General features: G+C 39.5%; 1 protein-coding gene across 1 annotated transcript in view; it reads left to right on the top strand.

The window, feature by feature from the left end:
- Positions 1 to 19,689, top strand: part of GPC5 (glypican 5) — a 777,907-nt gene that overhangs the window by 18,074 nt on the left and 740,144 nt on the right. The window contains exon 2 of the mRNA XM_075491967.1: positions 1,550 to 1,711. Within this exon, the coding sequence (XP_075348082.1) occupies positions 1,550 to 1,711 (162 nt within the window). The remainder of the gene's footprint in view (positions 1 to 1,549; positions 1,712 to 19,689) is intronic.

The raw sequence follows: 19,689 nt of genomic DNA, 5'->3' as shown, positions 1-19,689 counted from the left end.
ATCCTCCTTCCACACCTGCTTTTGGGTGGAAGGACCACCGATGTGAAGATGGAAACCACCGATGCCAGAAGAAATGTTCAGCAAATCTGAGACCATATTATCTGCAATTAGCAAGGGAAATTTGTTTATTTGTCATGAGAATCAAATTACTTCTGTGTAGTATCGTAGAGACAAGTGTTCATCCAGGACTTGGATAACTCCATTTTTTTATGGTCATATCATTTACCTATTTCATTCTGGTCTTGTGCATTTCTAAACATGGTTTCTAAGCAGTCTTCTGGATCTTTTCTACCTGTCTAAATATGACACAGTGGGTTCCTGCTTCAGGATTGGGATTGCTGTATGTAAATAATAACATTTTTTCCCACAGTGTAGCTGAAGTGAAGTTCCAGGGCCAGGAATCCCTTCATTAAGATTGCTTCAACCAACACATGGATAAGCGAGTATAGAGGCAAGGGCGATGTGGATTTAAGTTTTGACTTTTGAATTTCTTAGTTTTTTTCTTCCAATCATGATCTTCCCTTTTAACCTATTATGAAGAAAGAGCGATGCATATACACACAATGACAGAATTAGAATTTAGTCCACAAAGCAGATAAAAAAAATTTCTCACTATATTTGCTAGAAATCTTGTGATATTTGTCAGTGAAACAGCGTATCTGAGAACAGAATCTGGATTGGACAGTTAAATTTTGTATTAATATAATTTAAATTCTCACATCTTTCTTCTTTCATGAAATGTTTGTTTCCTCATTATAGAAAGCATTGTTTAGATACAGTCTAAAAAAGATTTTAAATACCACTTGATAACAAGGAAGACGAATAAGGTGTTTTCATGCTTGATTATGCTCCAGTTATAAAGAAAAAATATGAAACAGACAGCTTTTATAACAGTACTGAATTGCCCCTCTTGAATTTCAGCATGCCCAAAATTTGAAAAGGTATTCTTTCTAGGAACATTTCCAGACCTGTTAGTGAAGTAGCGAATCAGCATGACAGATACATGAGAATGTCAGACATTAAAGAAAGACACAGTAAGGGAGATTAGACTGGAATTTAGGACTGCTCCTATCAGGAATGGGCTTTCCACTGGTGTGTTTGTAATATTTAGCAGTAGTTAGCTCTTTCCAGTCCAAGGTTTACAGAAGAACAAGGGTGCCAGCCATGAGCCGGCCCAGCAGTTCAGTATTCTAGATGATATACAATGCATATCCAATATATTTTACCAACATTAGTTAGCAATATTCACAGCTGGAGTAAGATTACTGTGTCAGGCAAATTATATTATATGACATTAATTAACTGTAGTAAGTGTACTCTTCCCACAGAATTTTAGTTAGTATCCCCTTCTATTTTTTGTTTAACAAGACCAGATGTCTTTAAAGCTTTGAGTATTTCTTTTATGTTATAGTATAGCTATGTATAGCTATGTATAGCTATAACATAGCATAGTATAGCTATGTTAAAAGAAAAGGTAACTGTTTTCTCTGCATTTGTGTATAGCGTACTTCTGTTTTGTAGTAATCAATGTAATTATCTCTTTCTCTAGGGGTTGATCTCCAGGTTTGTACTTCTAAAAGTACAACATGCTGTACCAAAAAGATGGAAGAAAGATATCAGACTGCAGCAAAGCAAGATATACAGCAAGTGCTTCAAACATCAAGCTCTACGCTAAAATTTTTAATATCGCGTAATGCAGCTGCTTTTCAAGGTAAGGCTTTCTGCTTTTTGTTTCCAAACTTGTTTGTACTTTTCTTGATTTTCATCTTTGATTAGGTTATGCATGTAATAAAACTTATCTGTTAATTTTTACTTTCTCGCTGTGCTTTTATGCTTTCAAAGGAGTATTAAATCATGCAGGTGATTATAAACTGCACTGCTTTTGGAATTTGTGACTTTTAAAAAATGATATTTGAGAAAAAGTAAGAAATTGCTTTGATTTAAATTGTAAACCAGTAACTTGGCGTTCCTTTTGAACTTCTTTAATTTGGATGATACTAAAATGCCAAATTATTGCCAGGAGTGCTACAAAAGACAGATTTTGTTATTCCAGTATTTCCGCCTACCATGTTCATTTCTGTCCTGGTTTTGGATTTCTAACAGAAATACTTGGGTAATTTGTTTTTGAGGTTCCTTTTTGGGTTCTAGTTTTATAAGCTTTTGAGTTTCTAAAAAAAATTTCGGCGTTTCTAAAAATTATTAAAAAAAAATTGAAGGTTGAGTGACAGTTGTTCCAATGCACAATAGGAAGCTATCTGATAAATTAATAGTTATTTGGGCTGGTGGTGGGATTGCCTTTTAGCAATTACCCTGCATACTGTTCAGTTTTCTCTGAATTAATAAGGCACAAGTTAATGCAGAAATTGGTTAGGAGCTGGGAAGATGTGAGAAATAGTGGCAATATGAGGTTGTATGTGATAGAAGGGGATATAGAGTTCACATGTGTTGAGGACAAAGCCCTGCAGTCTTGTCATTTGTCTGTTGATGTGTACTTATGGCCTTAATGACCACTTGATTGGACGGGGTAAGATGGTAACTTTGTACAGGCTTAGGAAGTTGTCCTTCCGGTGACTCTCTTGTTTTTAACCTGTGAAGCTAAAATGGTTAGCAGAATGAACACAACTGCCTAGGGTCATAAAATAGGCAGCAAAGTTGACTCTGGGGTCCTAAAGCCTCCCCTTTTTGAAATTTAGGCTGTCTAACGCTAAAAACAAGTTGCAGTTGCTTTCTGCCTTGTGGGAGTATTGGCATTTAGCCTGCCTAACGCAGCTGTTAATGGGTGTCACAATCAGGAGATCATTGGTAAAATGTGCAAGGAAACCTCTTCCTCCCTCTATTCTGCCTTCGTTCTTCCTTCCAACTTCTGTGTATTAGCTCTCTTTTTTGCACCGTAATAGTATAGTATGTTGTATTGCTTTGCTGACCTAGGGCTGTAGACTCTGTAGAGCTCAGTAACCAACTGTACTTTCCTTAAGTGAGGGCTGTACTCTCTGCCTTGGTGTTTTAACACCTCCTGCTTTCCTCCACCCCTAGAAAAAAACCCAAAACAACAACGCACAAACAAACTCTTAGGTATCTAGATAACATACTCGTGCAATCCCAAGATTTCTCAATCTTTACAAGAATGGGATTTAAGTGACATTTAAGTGAAGTTAAGTGAAATCAGGACCCGGAAACTACATTTCTGTTGCTTTTATGTCCTGAGGGGCTCAGTCAGTGGGGTGTTTTCAGAGTGCATGCAGTGTACATCTCCCCCATAGGTGAGTTCTCCCTGAAAGACAGGGATACATGTATGTCTTTGAGGAGAAATGGTTGTGCTTCCCTTGGGTACAATCTGAGCAGTTATTCAGGGTGTGGGTTCTAGGCCCTTCTCAGCTTGTAAAGATTCAAATTGTATCACCTGCCAGTCTAGGAGGATGCCCTAAACACCAGTTCAGAGGCTAACGTGGGACATACGCACTTTTCACTTTCTCAGTAATGCCATTTTACAATGTAGAAGGGAATGGGGTCAGAAGCACTGACCCAAAGAAGGGAGCCTGCCTCTGTAGCCTAGTGATGACAGGTCCTCCCTATAGAGGGATGGTTTCAGGACTGCTTGAGAATTACAGTTTTTCATTTTTTTGGTGAAACACATGCGAGCAGTTCTTGTTGCAGGAATGCAAGCCATCCTTCCCAAATATGTAGCCTAACACTAATTACTTCTCCCATCTGGCTTTCTTTCATCATTTGCTTTTAAGCAAATATTTTTCAAAGCATATACTTTAAAGTATATATATTTTATATACCTTATATACTTCATATATTTTTGAAGTACATGCTTTAGTACTTCTGTCTTTAATTTCCTTTTATGTAAAGAAGTATTGGGGTCAGTTCTGTTTAATATCTTTATCAATGATCTGGACGAGGGGATCGAGTGCACCTGTGGTAAGTTTGCAGATGAGACCAAGTCGGGTGGGAGTGTTGATCTGCTTGAGGGTAGGAAGGCTCTACAGAGGGACCTGGACAGGCTGGATTGATGGGCTGAGGCCAATTGTATGAGGTTCAACAAGGCCAAGTGCAAGGTCCCGCACTTGGGTCACAACAACCCCATGCAACGCTACAGGCTTGGGGAAGAGTGGCTGGAAAGCTGCCTGGCACAGAAGGACCTGGGGGTGTTGTTTGACAGCTGGCTGAATATGAGCCAGCAGTGTGCCCAGGTGGCCAAGAAAGCCAATGGCATCCTGGCTTGTGTCAGAAATAGCGTGGCCAGCAGGACTAGGGAAGTGATTGTGCCCCTGCACTTGGCACTAGTGAGGCCGCACCTCAAATCCTGTGTTCAGTTTTGGGCCCCTCACTACAAGAGAGACATTGAGGTGCTGGAGCGTGTCCAGAGAAGGCAACGAAGCTGGTGAAGGGTCTGGAGCACAAGTCTTATGAGGAGTGGCTGAGGGAACTGGGGTTGTTTAGCCTGGAGAAAAGGAGGCTGAGGGGAGACCTTATCGCTCTCTACAACTACCTGAAAGGAGGTTGTCGAGAGGTGGGGGTCGGTCTCTTCTCTCAAGCAACAAGGGATAGGACAAGAGGCAATGGCCTCAAGTTGTGCCAGGTGAGGTTTAGATTGGATATTAGGAAAGATTTCTTCAGGGAGAGGGTTATCAAGCACTGGAACAGGCTGCCCAGGGAAGTGGTTGAGTCACCATCCCTAGAGGTATTTAAAAGACCTGTAGATGTGGTGCTTATGGACATGGTTTAGTGGTGGACTTGGCAATGCTAGGTTAACAGTTGGACTTGATGATCTTAAAGGTCTTTTCCAACCTAAATGATTCTATGACTCTATGATTGTAAGTATAATTGAGAGAGAATATTCTGTGGATTTTGGTATTATGTAGATTTAAAACCTTGTTTAACCTTGAAGTAGTTATTTGTGGAAAAAAATGTTGAACATACCACTCATTTTTGAAGAATTGCTACTGTTGCTAACTAAAATTCAAGTTAATTGATTTCAGATTCAGAAACCATAAAAAGATGCTGCTGAGGATTTTTGGTTTTGAACTCGAGGAACATAAGAAGACATTATACCTGGTCTGAATTCAGTTTTGACCCTGCTTTGAGTTTGGACTGGAGACCTCCTGAAGGTCCTTTCCCATCTGAATTACTGTATGGCAGGGTGTCTATCTCAGCATTCACCACCAAATCTTTAGGCATTCTCTTTATGTTTAGCTGAGGCTGGGCTGTGCATCTAGAAGTGTGATTACCTCTTCTGCTGCTTTGGCAACTGGACAGACATCTCAGCAGTTATGCAGAAAGCGTGAAGGTGATTACTGGGGTGTGTACAGGGGGGAGCAGGTGTTGTGGACTTTACCACTGTCATCACCTGCCTCTTTTCAAAGTCTGTTGACGTTGGCTGCCTTGGCCTAAAAGAGGTGGATTCGATCCAAACAGAACAAATAGCTAATGTTTTCTCTCAGTTTCTTACATATTCAGTAGAGAGAGGTAGGCAGTTAAAATAAGTAATCTGTATCTGCTTCTGGAGGTCTTCAGAGATGTGTTTTCTCTCTGTATTAAATACAATCTAGAGATCCTGAATACTTCAGGATGAGCAAGTACTAAGTATTTTAGGATGACTGTGTTTGTGAAATGAGGCATCTGTCTACCTGTCTGTCTGTTAACTGTATGTGTGTGCATGTGTCCTTATACGAGAGTAAATATAGATATATGTTGACATATCTTTGTCACCTTCTAATGTTTCTTAGAATCCTGTGGTTCTATATTGTGGTAAGTTCTGCCTCCTGACAGTAACTCTCTATTGACACTTTTAAAATGTTACAAAAATTCCATGTCTCTTAGGACATGTGAAGCTACATGGTGCAAATTGTACCACTTGCATACTGCTTCCTAGCAAGTACTGTTACAGTTTTTTCCTTACATTTGAGGGTGTTTCAGAGAGTGTGTTTTCTTTTTCACTGTGAATCTTGTTTCTTTTTAATACCTTTGAGGAGTGGTAAGGGAACAGAAGGATAAGTGAGAGTGAATTTAAATAAGATATTAATCTGGTAAGTGGGAGATATATTACAGAGAGCAAGAAATCATTCTTCCCTTGGGAAAGGTGACTAGAGAACTTAATCATGTTTCAAGACAGTTATTTTGATAGAATAACATTCTTGCACATCTCTACATTTTTAGTATTTATTATCTTAATAATAACTGAGAAGAAGATTGTGAATGCTTGTCCTGGTTTCGGCTGGGATAGAGTTAATTTTAGGGTCCATAGTGTACCCTAGTGCCATCAAGCTATATAGGGGCAGAACCCATCTGTATTTCTGGAGTGACAGGGGGATCCCAACAGCTAACTGTATTGGAGGCCGAAGTGAGCCTAACTGGGAATGAGTGGCAAAGGCACCCCATTGTGACTGGCCCAGAGGCTCCGTGCATCCTTGGCATAGACTGCCTCAGGAGAGGGTATTTCAAGGACCCAGAAGGGTACTGGTGGGCTTTTGGTATAGCTGCCTTGGAGATGGAGGAAATTAAACACCTGTCCACCTTGCCTGGTCTTTTGGAGGACCCTTCTGTTGTGAGGTTGCAGGGTCGAAGAACAACAGGTGCCAATTGCTACCACAACAGTGCACCGGAGGCAATATCGCACCAACCAAGACTCCCTGATCCTATCCATAAGCTGATTTGTCGACTGGAGAGCCAAGGATTGATCAGCAGGACTTGCTCACCCTTTAACAGTCCCATACGGCCAGTGCAAAAATCTAATGGAGAGTGGAGACTAAGAGTAGACCATCGTGGTCTGAACAAAGTCACGCCACTGCTGAGTGCTGCCGTGCTGGACATGCTGGAACTTCAACACAAACTGGAGTCAAAGGCAGCCAAGTGGTATGCCACAGCTGATATTGCTAATGTGTTTTTCTCAGTCCCTTTGGCAGTGGAGTGCAGGCCAAAATTTGCTTTCACTTGGAGGGGTGTGCAGTACACTTGGAATTGACTGACCCAGGGGTGGAAAACACAGCCCTACCATTTACCATGGACTGATCCAGATGGCACTGGAACAGGTTGAAGCTCCAGAACATCTGCAATATATTGATGACATCATCATGTGGGGCAACACAGCAGAAGAAGATTTTGAGAAAGGGAAGAAAATAGTCCAGATCCTCCTGAAAGACGGTTTTGCCATAAAACAAAGTAAGGTCAAGGGACCTGCACAGGAGATCCAGTTTTTAGGAATAAAATAGCAAGATGGGAGTCGTCAGATCCCAATGGATGTGGTCAGCAAAATAACAGCCATGTCTCCACCAACTAGCAAAAAGGAAACACAAGCTTTGTTAGGCGTTGTGGGTTTTTGGAGAATGCATATTCCAAATTACAGTCTGACCGTAAGCCCTCTCTACTAAATGACCTGGAAGAAGAACGATTTCAAATGGGGCCCTGAGCAACAACAAGCCTTTGAACAAATTAAATGGGTGATAGTTCATGCAGTAGCCCTTGGACCAGTCTGGGCAGGGCAAGATGTAAAGAATGTGCTCTACACCGCAGCCAGGGAGAATGGCCCTACCTGGAGCCTCTGGCAGAAAGCACCAGGGGAGACTCGAGGTCAACTCTCCTAGTTGGGGATACAGAGGATCTGAGGCCTGCTATACTCCAACTGAAAAAGAGATACTGGCAGCATATGAAGGGGTTCGAGCTGCTTCAGAAGTGGTTGGTACTGAAGTACAGCTCCTCCTGGCACCCCAACTGCCCGTGCTGGGCTGGCTGTTCAAAGGGAGGGTCCCCTCTACACATCATGCAACTGATGCTACGTGGAGTAAGTGGGTTGCACTGATTACACAACGGGCTCAGATAGATAGGAAACTGCAGGAATCCTGGAATTAATTATGGAGTGGCCAGAAGGCAAAGATTTTGGAATATCGCCAGAGGAGGAGGTGATGCGTGCTGAGGAGGCCCCACTGCATAATAAACTACCAGAAAATGAGAAGCAATATGCCCTGTTCACTGATGGGTCCTGTCATCTTGTAGGAAAGCATCGGAGGTGGAAGGCTGCTGTATGGAGTCTTATACGACAAGTTGTAGAAACTGCTGAAGGAGAAGGGGAATCGAGTCAGTTTGCAGAGGTGAAAGCCTTCCAGCTGGCTTTAGACATTGCTGAATGAGAAACGTGGCCAGTGCTCTATCTCTATACTGACTCTTGGATGGTGGCGAATGCCCTGTGGGGGTTGTTGCATCAATGGAAGCAGAACGACTGGCAACACAGAGGCAAACCCACCTGGACTGCTGCATTGTGGCGAGATGTTGCTGCCCGGGTAGAGAACCTGGTTGTAAAAGTACGTCACGTAGATGCTCACATAGCCAAGAGTTGGGCCACTGAAGAACATCAAAACAGCCAGCAGGTGGATCAGGCTGCTAAGATTGAAGTGGCTCAGGTGGATCTGGACTGGCAACATAAGGGTGAATTATTTATAGCTTGGTGGGCCCATGACACCTCAGGCCATCAAGGAAGAGATGCAACATATAGATGGGCTCGTGATCGAGGGGTGGACTTGACCATGGACACTATTGCACAGGTTATCCGTTAATGTGAAACATGGGCTGCAATCAAGCAAGCCAAGTGGTTAAAGCCTCTGTGGTATGGAGGAGAATGGCTGAAATATAAATATGGGGAGGCCTGGCAGATGGATTATATCACACTCCCACAAACCCACCAAGGCAAGCGCTATGTGCTTACAATGTTGAAAGCAACACTGCATGGCTGGAAACATATCCTGTGCCCCATGCCACCGCCCAGAACACCATCCTGGGCCTTGAAAAGCAAGTGCTATGGTGACATGGCACCCCAGAGAGAACTGAGTCAGACAAGGGGACTCATTTCCGAAACAACCTCCGAGACACCTGGGCCAAAGAGCATGGCACTGAGTGGGTATATCACATCCCCTGTCATGCACCAGCCTCCGGGAAAATGGAATGATACAATGAACTGTTAAAGACTACACTGAGAGCAATGGGTGGTGGGACGTTCAAACATCGGGATCCACATTTAGCAAAGGCCACTGGGTAAGTCACCACTAGGGGATCTGCCAATCGAGCTGGTCCTGCCCAATCAAAACTTTTATGTACTGTAGAAGGAGATAAAGTCCCTCTAATGCACATAAAAAATATGCTGGGGAGGACAATCTGGGTTATTCCTGCCTTGGGCAAAGGAAAACCCATTTGTGGGATTGCTTTTGCTCAAGGACCTGGGTGCACTTGGTGGGTAACAGACGTGGAAGTCTGATGTGTACCTCAAGGGGATTCGATTTTGGGTGAGAATAGCCAATGAACTGAATGGTATGATGCTATATAATACTGTATGTCATCACTTCTATGGTTGCTATATGCCATATCAATGGTATTACAGTAAGAATCACACAGATTAATGAAGAATGAACGTTGACGAAACCAAGCAAAGTGCAGCAGTGATGGAACCAGAACTGGCTTCAGCATGCAACAATCCAACACCACACGCCATCTCTCCTGCCCTGAAAGGCTTTTATGACAGATGGAGCCCAAAGTCATGGACTAAATGAACTCAACGGACACTTTAGAGGGATGGCCCATAGGCCAAGGGAATGATATCTGTGTGTATATATCGAAAGATAGGAAAAGTGGTGGTAATTAACTGGAATGTATGGGAAAGTGTGGGACCTGGGCATGACGTAGATGGTATAGAATAAGGGGTGGATACTGTCCCGTTTTCATCTGGGATAGAGTTAATTTTCTTCCTAGTAGCTGGTATAGTGCTGTGTTTTGGATTTAGTATGAGAATAATGTTGATACCACACTGATGTTTTAGTTGTTCCTAAGTAATGCTTACACTGGTCAAGCGCTTTTTGGCTTCCCATGTTCTGCCAGGTGCACAAGAAGCTGCGAGGGGACACAGCCATGACAGCTGATCCAAACTGGCCAAAGGGCTATTCCATACCATGCTCAGTATAGAAACTGGGGGAGTTGGCCAGGAGGCAGTGACTGCTGCTTGGGGACTGGCTGGGCATCGGTCGGTGGGTGGTGAGCGGTTGCATCACTTTTTTTTTTCCTGGATTTTGTTTTTCTCTCTCTTGTTGTTTTCCTTTTCATTACTACTACTACTACTACTACTACTACTACTACTACTACTACTACTATCTTATTTTATTTCAGTTACTAAACTGTTCTTATCTCAACCCATGATTTTCTTACTTTTGCCTTTCCGATTCTCTCCCCCATCCCACCGGGGAGGAGGGTGAGCAAGCACCTGTGTGGTGCTTAGTTGCCGACTGAAGCTAAAGCACCACAATGCTGTACAGGGATTGCCGTAACATCTCCATTCTAGTGGTAACCATAAAACCAAATGCTTTTGTAACATTTATTTTGTATGCTGTAGACCTATATATATACACAGATATGCACACACACAGTCCTTTTGCACAGTTCTTAGATGTTACTCACAGTTCACACTGACCCTTGTCTATACCTCCAAACAAAAGAGGAACAAGTGCCACCAGGGTCAACCCTTGTACAGTCACAATGCAGTGCCAATATTTGTGTAGGGGAAAAAAAAAATCCGTATGGTTTGTAACAACTTGGAGAGGAATTGAATAGTCGTCTAAGAATCTGGTGATTTGGGGTGGGATGGAGCTCCGTTCAACAAAAGAGCAGATCTTGTGTCACTTCACTATTTTCCACACAGAGAGCTCATAACCCTTTAAAAAGTGGCGGTGTATGACATAGAACAAGATAGCAGCTCGTCTGGTTGAATGTGGAATTTAGAGATAATAATTAGGTTGTAGAGTCTGAAAGCAAATGGAATTTTCTTTATGCTACTGTATTTGGCAACTATAGTACTGTATAATTGATTTAAAAATATGGAACTGTGAATCATTTATGAATGTGGCAACCTGTCACCAAAACAGTGGACTTGGCAAGTATGCTTCTGTAAGAAAGCGGTAATAAACTGCATTCTTCAATACAGCATTTCCTGACACTTATACTACTATGTAGGAAAACCCTAATGCCTTTGTGATGTAAGTTCTGGAGTATATTGCATCAGGTTTTCCTGATGCAGTTTCATGTTCTTTTGTGAAATTATTACTACGCAATAGATCAATGTCCACTTTATCCTAGACCAGAATTAAGTGAAGTCAAACTGTTATATCATATTGTTTGAGGTCACAGTACAATTACTACATTTAAATATGATAAAGTTGTGGTCAGTAACTGAAATAAATTGTGTGAGCTCGAAAATTCATTGAAATCTTCTGAGCTGCTTTCTCTGGTTGCATGGTAAGCCATAAGTAATAATGGAATATCTGTTCATTCTTGTAAAACTAAATCTGCCCTGGCACTGATTCAATTGTTTCCCATTTGTGAAGTTTTCTGAAGAATGATTTGAAGATCAGAAAACTCTTCCAGCAAGAGCTGCTGTATCTCACTTACAGTTTCAAATGATACATTGCCCTCTAGATCATTTGCAATGCGAATAACTACTTTGAAGTTCCAACATTTTCTTCTTTCTTGGCTCCATAATCTTTTATATTTTAAGTGTGATATAAATAAGCTAAAATCTGCATACCTGTGAATCCCAAGTTCTATTAATTAAATTAAACTGAATGATTCTACTAAAAGGCAAAAAAGCAGACAGGCTAAGAGACCTGATTGTCACTCTGTTGTTATACTGAGGGATGAGGGTCTCAAAAATGTCTCTGGTTCACCAGAGTTACGCTCTTCATTCTCTGTTGCTCTGCAGACCTTCCCCACAGCTACGATCGTGTTTCCGTATGGACTGATGAAATAGAGAATTTTAATAACGCAGGAAAATTATTATACCCGCTAGTTGGTCTAAGGAGCAAAGCTGTTATACAGACCTTATTAACTTCAGAAATTATCTATTCAGATGGTATTTTGATTAGTTTATAATACAAAAGGAGGATAAACAGTATGCTAGTATAATTCAGAATTAGACCCAGTATCTCTATATATACATAAAATACAGCATTAAGGGGCTGTTGTAAGTGCAGAAATCTGGAGATACAGATTAATACTTAAAATTTCATTATTAATCCTGAGTTTTATTTCTGTATTGCAAGCAAGTCTTTTATCATTCTAGAGGGATTTACTTCCATTTTATCTCATTCTTATCTTTCAGATACTTACTTGCATACATGTATGCTGTGCTACAGGCATTCCTGGGGTATAGATACACAGGGATTTAATGGGTTTCTGTAATAACAGTTTTCACCACATCAGTCTTTTCTTAAATTGTACTTTTTTAACATGCACTTTGTGCTCATGGATTCTTGTCTCAGCCTAGGTTTATTTACCATCACTTAATTATTTTTCCTAGTTGCAATAATACCTGAGTTACGATTAAGCTGACGTAGGTACACTGTTCAGACTCACATACTCGGTGAATACTAAGATTTTTTCATAATCATATTTTTGTTAGTACCCAGCTAACTACTATTTTGGTTTATGTCTGTGTAACACAGTGATCAGTGTAGATTTATGCTAATTTAGAATTTTTATACTTTATGTAGTGCTCATACATTAGAAAAAACCTGTGAAGTACAAATTTAAAGCATCATTCCTTGGGAGCAGTGGCTATAGAAAGTTTTCATTTTCAGAGCTGTGGATGCCTGCTTCCTGCTTATTCTGAAAATTTTGGGAAGCTGATTTGCTGGCAAAATGTAGGATTTTGGAACAAGACAGAACTCCAACAGAAGAAGGCAGTATAAAGTTGGTAGTTTAGAATGAATGTTTAGTGTTGTTTCAAAGATAGCATTTTCTGTAACCTTTTAGATTTCCAACATTTCTAAGTGCATGTGCAAAAGTTTTCACTTACTGTTTTTATTCTCTCTGTTAAGAAAATGAAAAAACATCAGCAAGTCAAGTCTTGTTGAAAGACAAGAACTCAAAATAATCTTGACAAGTTGGAGACAAAGTCTGAAAAACATGTTGTTCGGCAGGAAAAAATGCAAGGTGCTACATTTAATTGGGGAGAAACAGTGGAAGACAACAGGATGGGGCATAACTTGGAATGGAGCTGTTCTGGAGGAAAAGTTCTGGGAGTAATGATGGATCAAAAGCTGACAAGTTAGAAGGTTCACACTGTTGTGAGAAAGGCAATTATCATTGTAGGATTCTTAAACAGAAAGACAGCAGAGAAGGTTTGCGAACTGAAACTTTTCTGTTTTGCACTGATGAACTGGAGCACCAATGTTCAGTTTTGGGTAGTTTACTTGAAGAAAGACATAGACCAATTGGAAATAAGAGAGCAAAAATATGTTCTGAAATCTAAAACTGTAACTTAAAAAAATGGACAACCTAGTTCCTTTAAAATGAGAAACCTAGGGAAGAATTACACTATTCCTTCAAAAACATAGGTGATAACTACGTAGAAGTAAGTAGTTATCTGCACTCTGTGATGTAGTAGACAAAAAGCAATGGTTTAATACTGTAGCAAAGGAAATGTAGGCTCAATATGAGGAAATATTTTCCAATGACAACATTAAAATGCTTTTTATTAAACTTTTGGGGAGTTTCCATGTCCAGAGGTCTTAGAAACAAGCTGGAGAAGACAACAGCTGCCACATGTTGTAGATATGACTGATTCTGCTTTGGGGCCAGGGGATAGATTAGGCTGCTCAGCAGGCTTTTCTCAGCCCTACGACAGGCTTAAAATACGATTTACAAAGAAAGGTTAAAGGAATTGAATGTTTTAACTAGTTTTAAGCTTAATCTATGGGTGCTATGATCTTAAAAAAGGGTTGTTCATCAATTTCTTTCCAAGAAGATAACACAGTTCTCTAACATAACGGGATGGACTGCTTCAGCCATAAAGGTGCTTGCAGATGTGTTTAAATTTAGAATACTCTATTTCAGTATTAAAAGAACATAAGTTTGTTCAAAACCTTGACATGAAATATGATTTTATTTTTTATTATTATTACAGTGGAACTGTTGTGTATAGAGCTACTAAATCTGTACACTGTCACTTGAACAGATCCTTAGTAATTACACTATTATGAACTACATATTCGACATGGGAAATTCAAGGAATTTTGCAGTTTTTGTAATATAGAAAGTCTTATTTTTAGCCTCATTTTTTTCAAGTTGCATCCCAGTGAACCTGGCATACTGCTTAGGAGAAATGGAATCATCTACTGCATTTTCAAAGGCTTTGTGAGAAGTAAAAACAATTTTCTTTCTCAGCAAAAGTGAACTAAAATTGTATGGTTTTAGGTGGAATTTTTAAAGATAGATGCTTTTACATCTAAAGCAGGTAAATCTTACCGCATTTTAAGTGACATTTTTAATTAGAAAACCATCTTGTCAAAACAGCAAATAAGAAAAGTGAGGGAGGGTAGAACTGCATCAAATTGGAATTAATCAAATAAACATTAGAATACATCATTACAAAATTTAACAAACCAAATACAGACTTTTTCCTGTAAATAACTACACCTATACTTTAAAAGTAGATGATGAGTAATAAAGTGAGAATTAAACCAGGAAATCTGCAAAAAAAAAGAACTGAACAGCAAACAAAAACCTGGAAGGAGAATTTTGCTCGTGTGGAGGAAAAAATCTTAAGTTATTGCTAGACACCTTAGGGCATGTCAAACATCACTAGAAACCTATGGTTAGACAACTGAACTGAGCCCAGTGTCACCCTTGACCGCAATGAAAGCTTGCACACTTAGATTTCAAATATTTAGATACCTACACTGAGGTGTCTGAAGCTGTGCCCCAATGTGTATATTATACACACGAAAGTAACAGCCCTTAGAAGTTCCCTACTTTCTGAAACCTTACAGCCATGCTGTCTAATGCAGCTCAAGGGCGTGAGTAAGGTCTGGGAACACAAGCAGGTTATTAAGCAATAAGCTAATATTTGAGTTTCTAGCCTATCAGCTACTTGGAGGTGATTGCTTTTATCCTGAGGTAAATGAAAGCTGGCTTACTGCTCAGAGTGAACTGCTTCCCTCCTGCCAGAGAGGTAGAAATGTGCAAGTGGATTCTGTACACAGAATGTGAAACCTACTGTTCACCCCTTTGCTCATCATGTGGCAGTTTGCTCACATGCAAAATAGGAAGTGATTATGTATTTTTCTTTCTCTTCTTTTTCTGGAATGAAGCAGAAAGGTATGTCTGTTTCACGTCATGAAGTAGGTGGACATAGTGATTTTAACAGTTGTAATGAAACAAACCTTTAATGAAGGTTGAACCTGGTAATGAAACTAATATTAAACAGGTCATCAGCAGGTGTAGGTAACTGTACTTTGAGTCTAAAAGAGCTATTGATACAAGTATTGTCAATTTTTAATAAATCTACAAATCTCAGCTTGCATTAAGGGGTTGAACTTAGGTCTGTGCAGACTAGAGGAATGCCATGATAGAGATCTGCTGATCCTGGAGTTCCAGAAGAGAGCGTTTTGTATTCACTCTGTAAGTGCATTTAAAATGCATATGCATAGCTGTTCACAATACAGAATGCTACAGATTTTCTGTAGGTCAGCTGCATAGCCATTCAGCACATGTACAGTAGCCATTTATGTAGGATTTTTGGATAGTGTCTAGAAATACAGCAGATTACTAAGGAAAGTTGGCTGTTTTCTGGGTTATTTATTTTGCAGTGTATAACTCTTAGACTTCCCTGTTGCAGCTGTGCTGGTCTGTATAGCTACTTAATATTCATTGGGACAGAAGCAAAGTGAAAAATTAGCTCTGTAGTTCAGTGGTTAGGGTACTCATCTGCAACAAAGAAAGGTTGCATGTTGCTGCTCCAGTGAGTATTTTTAATTATTTGTATAACCTATAAATATAGTCTGCACTGGCGTAGTAGTTTCACCTGCCAGGCCTGAATCACCTTAGAACAAGTGTTTTTTCAAGGCATGTATGAACTCTGGGCTGGATATACTTCCAGTTTTCCGTATCTCATCAATTTTGTTGTTGCCCTTTTCAATGGATCCTGTACGGTCACCAAGACTTTAAAAAGAAGGAATTATGTGCTGAATGGGAGCTAATTAACTAACTTATCTTCAAGAATGAAGAGAGATGCATCTAAATTCCAATGGATGTTCCCCCTCCACTACCACCACTGTGATAGCCATGGGCTGGCTGTTTGTTTTGAATGAGATAAACTTGTGCAAAGTACAGCATAGATGTTCTGCAGGATCAGGCTTATTACATGGCTGAGAAAATGTCTTTCAAATAAAATGAATGCGTTACTTTTACACTGGAGTATAGCATGTCTTTGTTCTGTGCTTGTGTAAAATGCAGTATGTATATATAAATGTATTTATTTATTGTTAGATATCTAAAAATAATTGAATATTTGAAGTATTCCTTGTTCTTTGTGTTGTACTTACAAGGTCTTTGTGATTTTTAAGTTGGGATAATGTAGTTATAATTTACAGGGTTTGTAGATATACAGAATGGGACTTAGAAATTTTAAGTTATAGCATGGCTTTGCATTGTGCTCCCATTATGTCATAGCAATTTTAAACTTAGGTAGTTTGTAAGCTAATTTTCTTGCTTTTGCCTAACACAGTTTTAACCTCATGTTATTTTAAACAAATTGCTGGTAACGTAAAATATCTAATTATCACCAATGAGTATTCAGTTTTGTCACTCCTGATATGTTACTTAAAAGCTGCAAGCAAGAATCCTGTAAGCAAAGTAAGGCCTAGTTCAACCATATTAACATTCTATTTACATTTTAATTTGCTTTCTGCTGTGTGACTGTGTTATACTGAAGCTATTACCTGGCTCAATGGTCCCCACAGACCATTTCCCTTTCTTATTCTGATTTTATTGTAAATGATTGTCAGCATAGTAGAGGAAACTGCAAATTCAATTTTGATCAGTCCCATGAGGGACTTGATTCTTCATGACTTATTCTTGTTGTTTTAAAAATAAATTGAAATAGCCATCTAATTTAAGGGTTTCCTTCAGAGTAGAGGATTAAAATCTGTAATTTCTTTTATGCAAGGGCTTTTCCTTTATTGTGTTATTAGGTAGAAGCTAATATTTAAGGAAATTTTGTAGTGATTACCCCCTTGGGAAAGATTTAGTTCTTCGTTTAATATTTCCATTTTATAGTTAATGGTTCGTTAAGCTGGCTTTTTTCCTTTCTTTTACATCTGGTGATCATAAACCTGCTGTTTTCTTTTAAAGATAATGTTTTCTTGAGTATTTATTATAATTTAAGATTTAAATATAGCCCTTCCTGCACTCACTGCACTTAGTCCTTACTGTGAAATACATTAATGACCCCTCTGGTTTAAAGAACTTTAATTTTGCTTCCTCCCTCTGTGCTGTGTTACTGTGGGACAAAATAGCCAAGAACGTGGAAGATGAAATAGTGCGAAGTTAGAAGGGGACCATGAGGAGAAGAGAAGGTAACTGCGTAAGAACAAAAACGGTTAGTGATATAGTGCCGTGTGACCCTCCTAGAGGCAAAGTTGTTAACAGTAAATCATTGGGATGAGATACAAGGCTTGATTCAGCTGCACAACAGGCATCTATCTAGTGCTGTTTTAGCTGTCATAGGGTGTCCTGTCTGTCCTCCAGGCCTGCCTCTACAGAGAGGTGCTGGTCCTGTTTGTCCTCTGTCATATCTGCTGATCCTGTGGAGGATGTCCTGCATAGCCTTGAGAAAAGCAAATGACGCTATATTTTGGGCAAAAGATTCAAATTCACTCTTTCATACCGTAGGTGTCCACATCTCGTGTCTACATATGAGGTAGGGGCATTTGGTCCCATAATGGTCAAAGGAGATAAGATCAAATATGTTTGTTTTAAATTCAGTTAAGTAACTCCAATGACTACACCTACATTAACAGTGTACAGTTTTTACTTACATAAATTGTATATACTGTATATTTATATTTTAAAAATAAGAGACTAAGTTATATTAAAGCCTTAGACAATGTCACCATTACAGAACAGTCACTGGAGCCTGAGGGGGAAAAGGAAAAAAAATTGCAATTCAAATTGCTGTTCTTAAGGAACATCATGCTTTTTGAATTAGATACAGAACAGGCAAGGTAGTAGGGCGAAAAAAAATCATGATCGTAGGTTTGTTCTCGCTTCTAACTACAGATTTGCTTCCTGAGCTGAAATAGTTCTTTGATACTCAGCTTCCCTCCCTGCAGTTGCTATGGTACCTAATGCAACTGGAACAGGAGCATACTGTCAAGCACATTTGGGAAGATGCACCCAGGCTCAAGCTTTTTGCATATCTTCTTAAAACGCAGCTTCTCTTATAAAACCAATCAAGAGCACTTATACTAGTGACATAAATAATTAAAAGTATCCATGTCAATTAAAGATCTTTAAAAAATATCCAAGCATCAGCTTATGCCTGTGTACTGATCAAGAAAATCAACCAGGGAATGGTTTAAAAAACCAAATAAACAAACCAGAAATGAATCAGTCCTAAAAAGCCAAACCTTAGAGAAGTAATGAGAGAAGTTTAGAATTAGGGTGTTAGGAAGAAAGAAGGAGAAGAGAGAAAGGGGAAAATAGGTGTGGTTTTTTCATTTCTTCTTTTCTACAGAACTTTACACCCTCAGTTCCCTCACCTGCGCAGCATACAACCATAACCAACAGTCCTTTCTTGAAGAGATTACAACCTAAAATGACTCTAAGTATCAGAAAGGAAGGGAGAAGTCAAAGACAGTATTAGGAAATCAGTGTATCCAATTAATCAGCTGGTTATTGTAGAGAATCCAATAAGTTTCTTTTCCACTCTTCAAATGAGGACACTACTATTTATGTAACCTGAAGAAAAGAAAATCTGACTGTGTTGTAGAGACTATGATTCCTCTCTTCTCTGCATCATCGAGCTTTAAATTTCAGTGAAACACATTGCCACTAGAAGCTGTAAGGAGTAGTTCCCTAACTTAGCCCATTTACATGCAAGTATCTACTGGAACAGTGAAAGGAGGACAACCATGGCATCTTTTCACTGTTTATGTTGAGAATTCAGAAAAAGTGGTAGTTTTTTAACTTATCATTTAAAAATGTAAGATCTCATACAGTGTGTGAACAGCATTACAACATTTTCCTGAAAAATTAAAATAAAATCTATTTGATGTTCTAGCAAAATGAACCAAGAAAAACATTCTAAATAGAGCATGTCAAGTTTAATTCAAAGTATAAGTAGTTTCTCAAAAAAAGCTAACCTGCTTCTGTTCCCATAATAATATAGGAAAAAGTAAAAGTGGTTTCCCTGACTCAAAACTTTAGAGTTTGTACAAATTCTGGGGGAAAATGTGCTGATTTGCTCTACAGTGCTACATCAAGATTTTCCATTGCCTTAAACTTCAGAAGTCATCCCTATCTATTTAATATGAAGATGCAATGTTGGTGGCATTCTTTTGCTGTCACTTTGTATCCCCTTTCACAGAGTAAATACTCAGTTATCTGAAGGACTCAGCATATGAATGCAGTTGATGTGAGCTATTAAGTAAATCTACGCCGGTAAATGCATCTTCTAAGCAGGGTCATCTCTGGCCATGAGGAGGTACCCAGCTTGGTTGAGGTGCATATGCAATATACAGGCATAAGCAGTATCTAGGCTAGTGCTTCCACCATAGACTAACCACAGCCATGTGCATAGCATTGAGCTGTACAATTTGCTGCCTTTATGCTTTGCAACACGTGATTATTTTCACAGGTTTTCTTTTTTGCTTG

The sequence above is a fragment of the Mycteria americana genome, chromosome 1, assembly GCF_035582795.1.
Source record: "Mycteria americana isolate JAX WOST 10 ecotype Jacksonville Zoo and Gardens chromosome 1, USCA_MyAme_1.0, whole genome shotgun sequence".
NCBI classification, from domain to species: Eukaryota; Metazoa; Chordata; class Aves; order Ciconiiformes; family Ciconiidae; genus Mycteria; species Mycteria americana.
The sequence above is the reverse complement of the archived record's forward strand: the minus strand, read 5'-3'. Positions and strand labels throughout refer to the sequence as shown.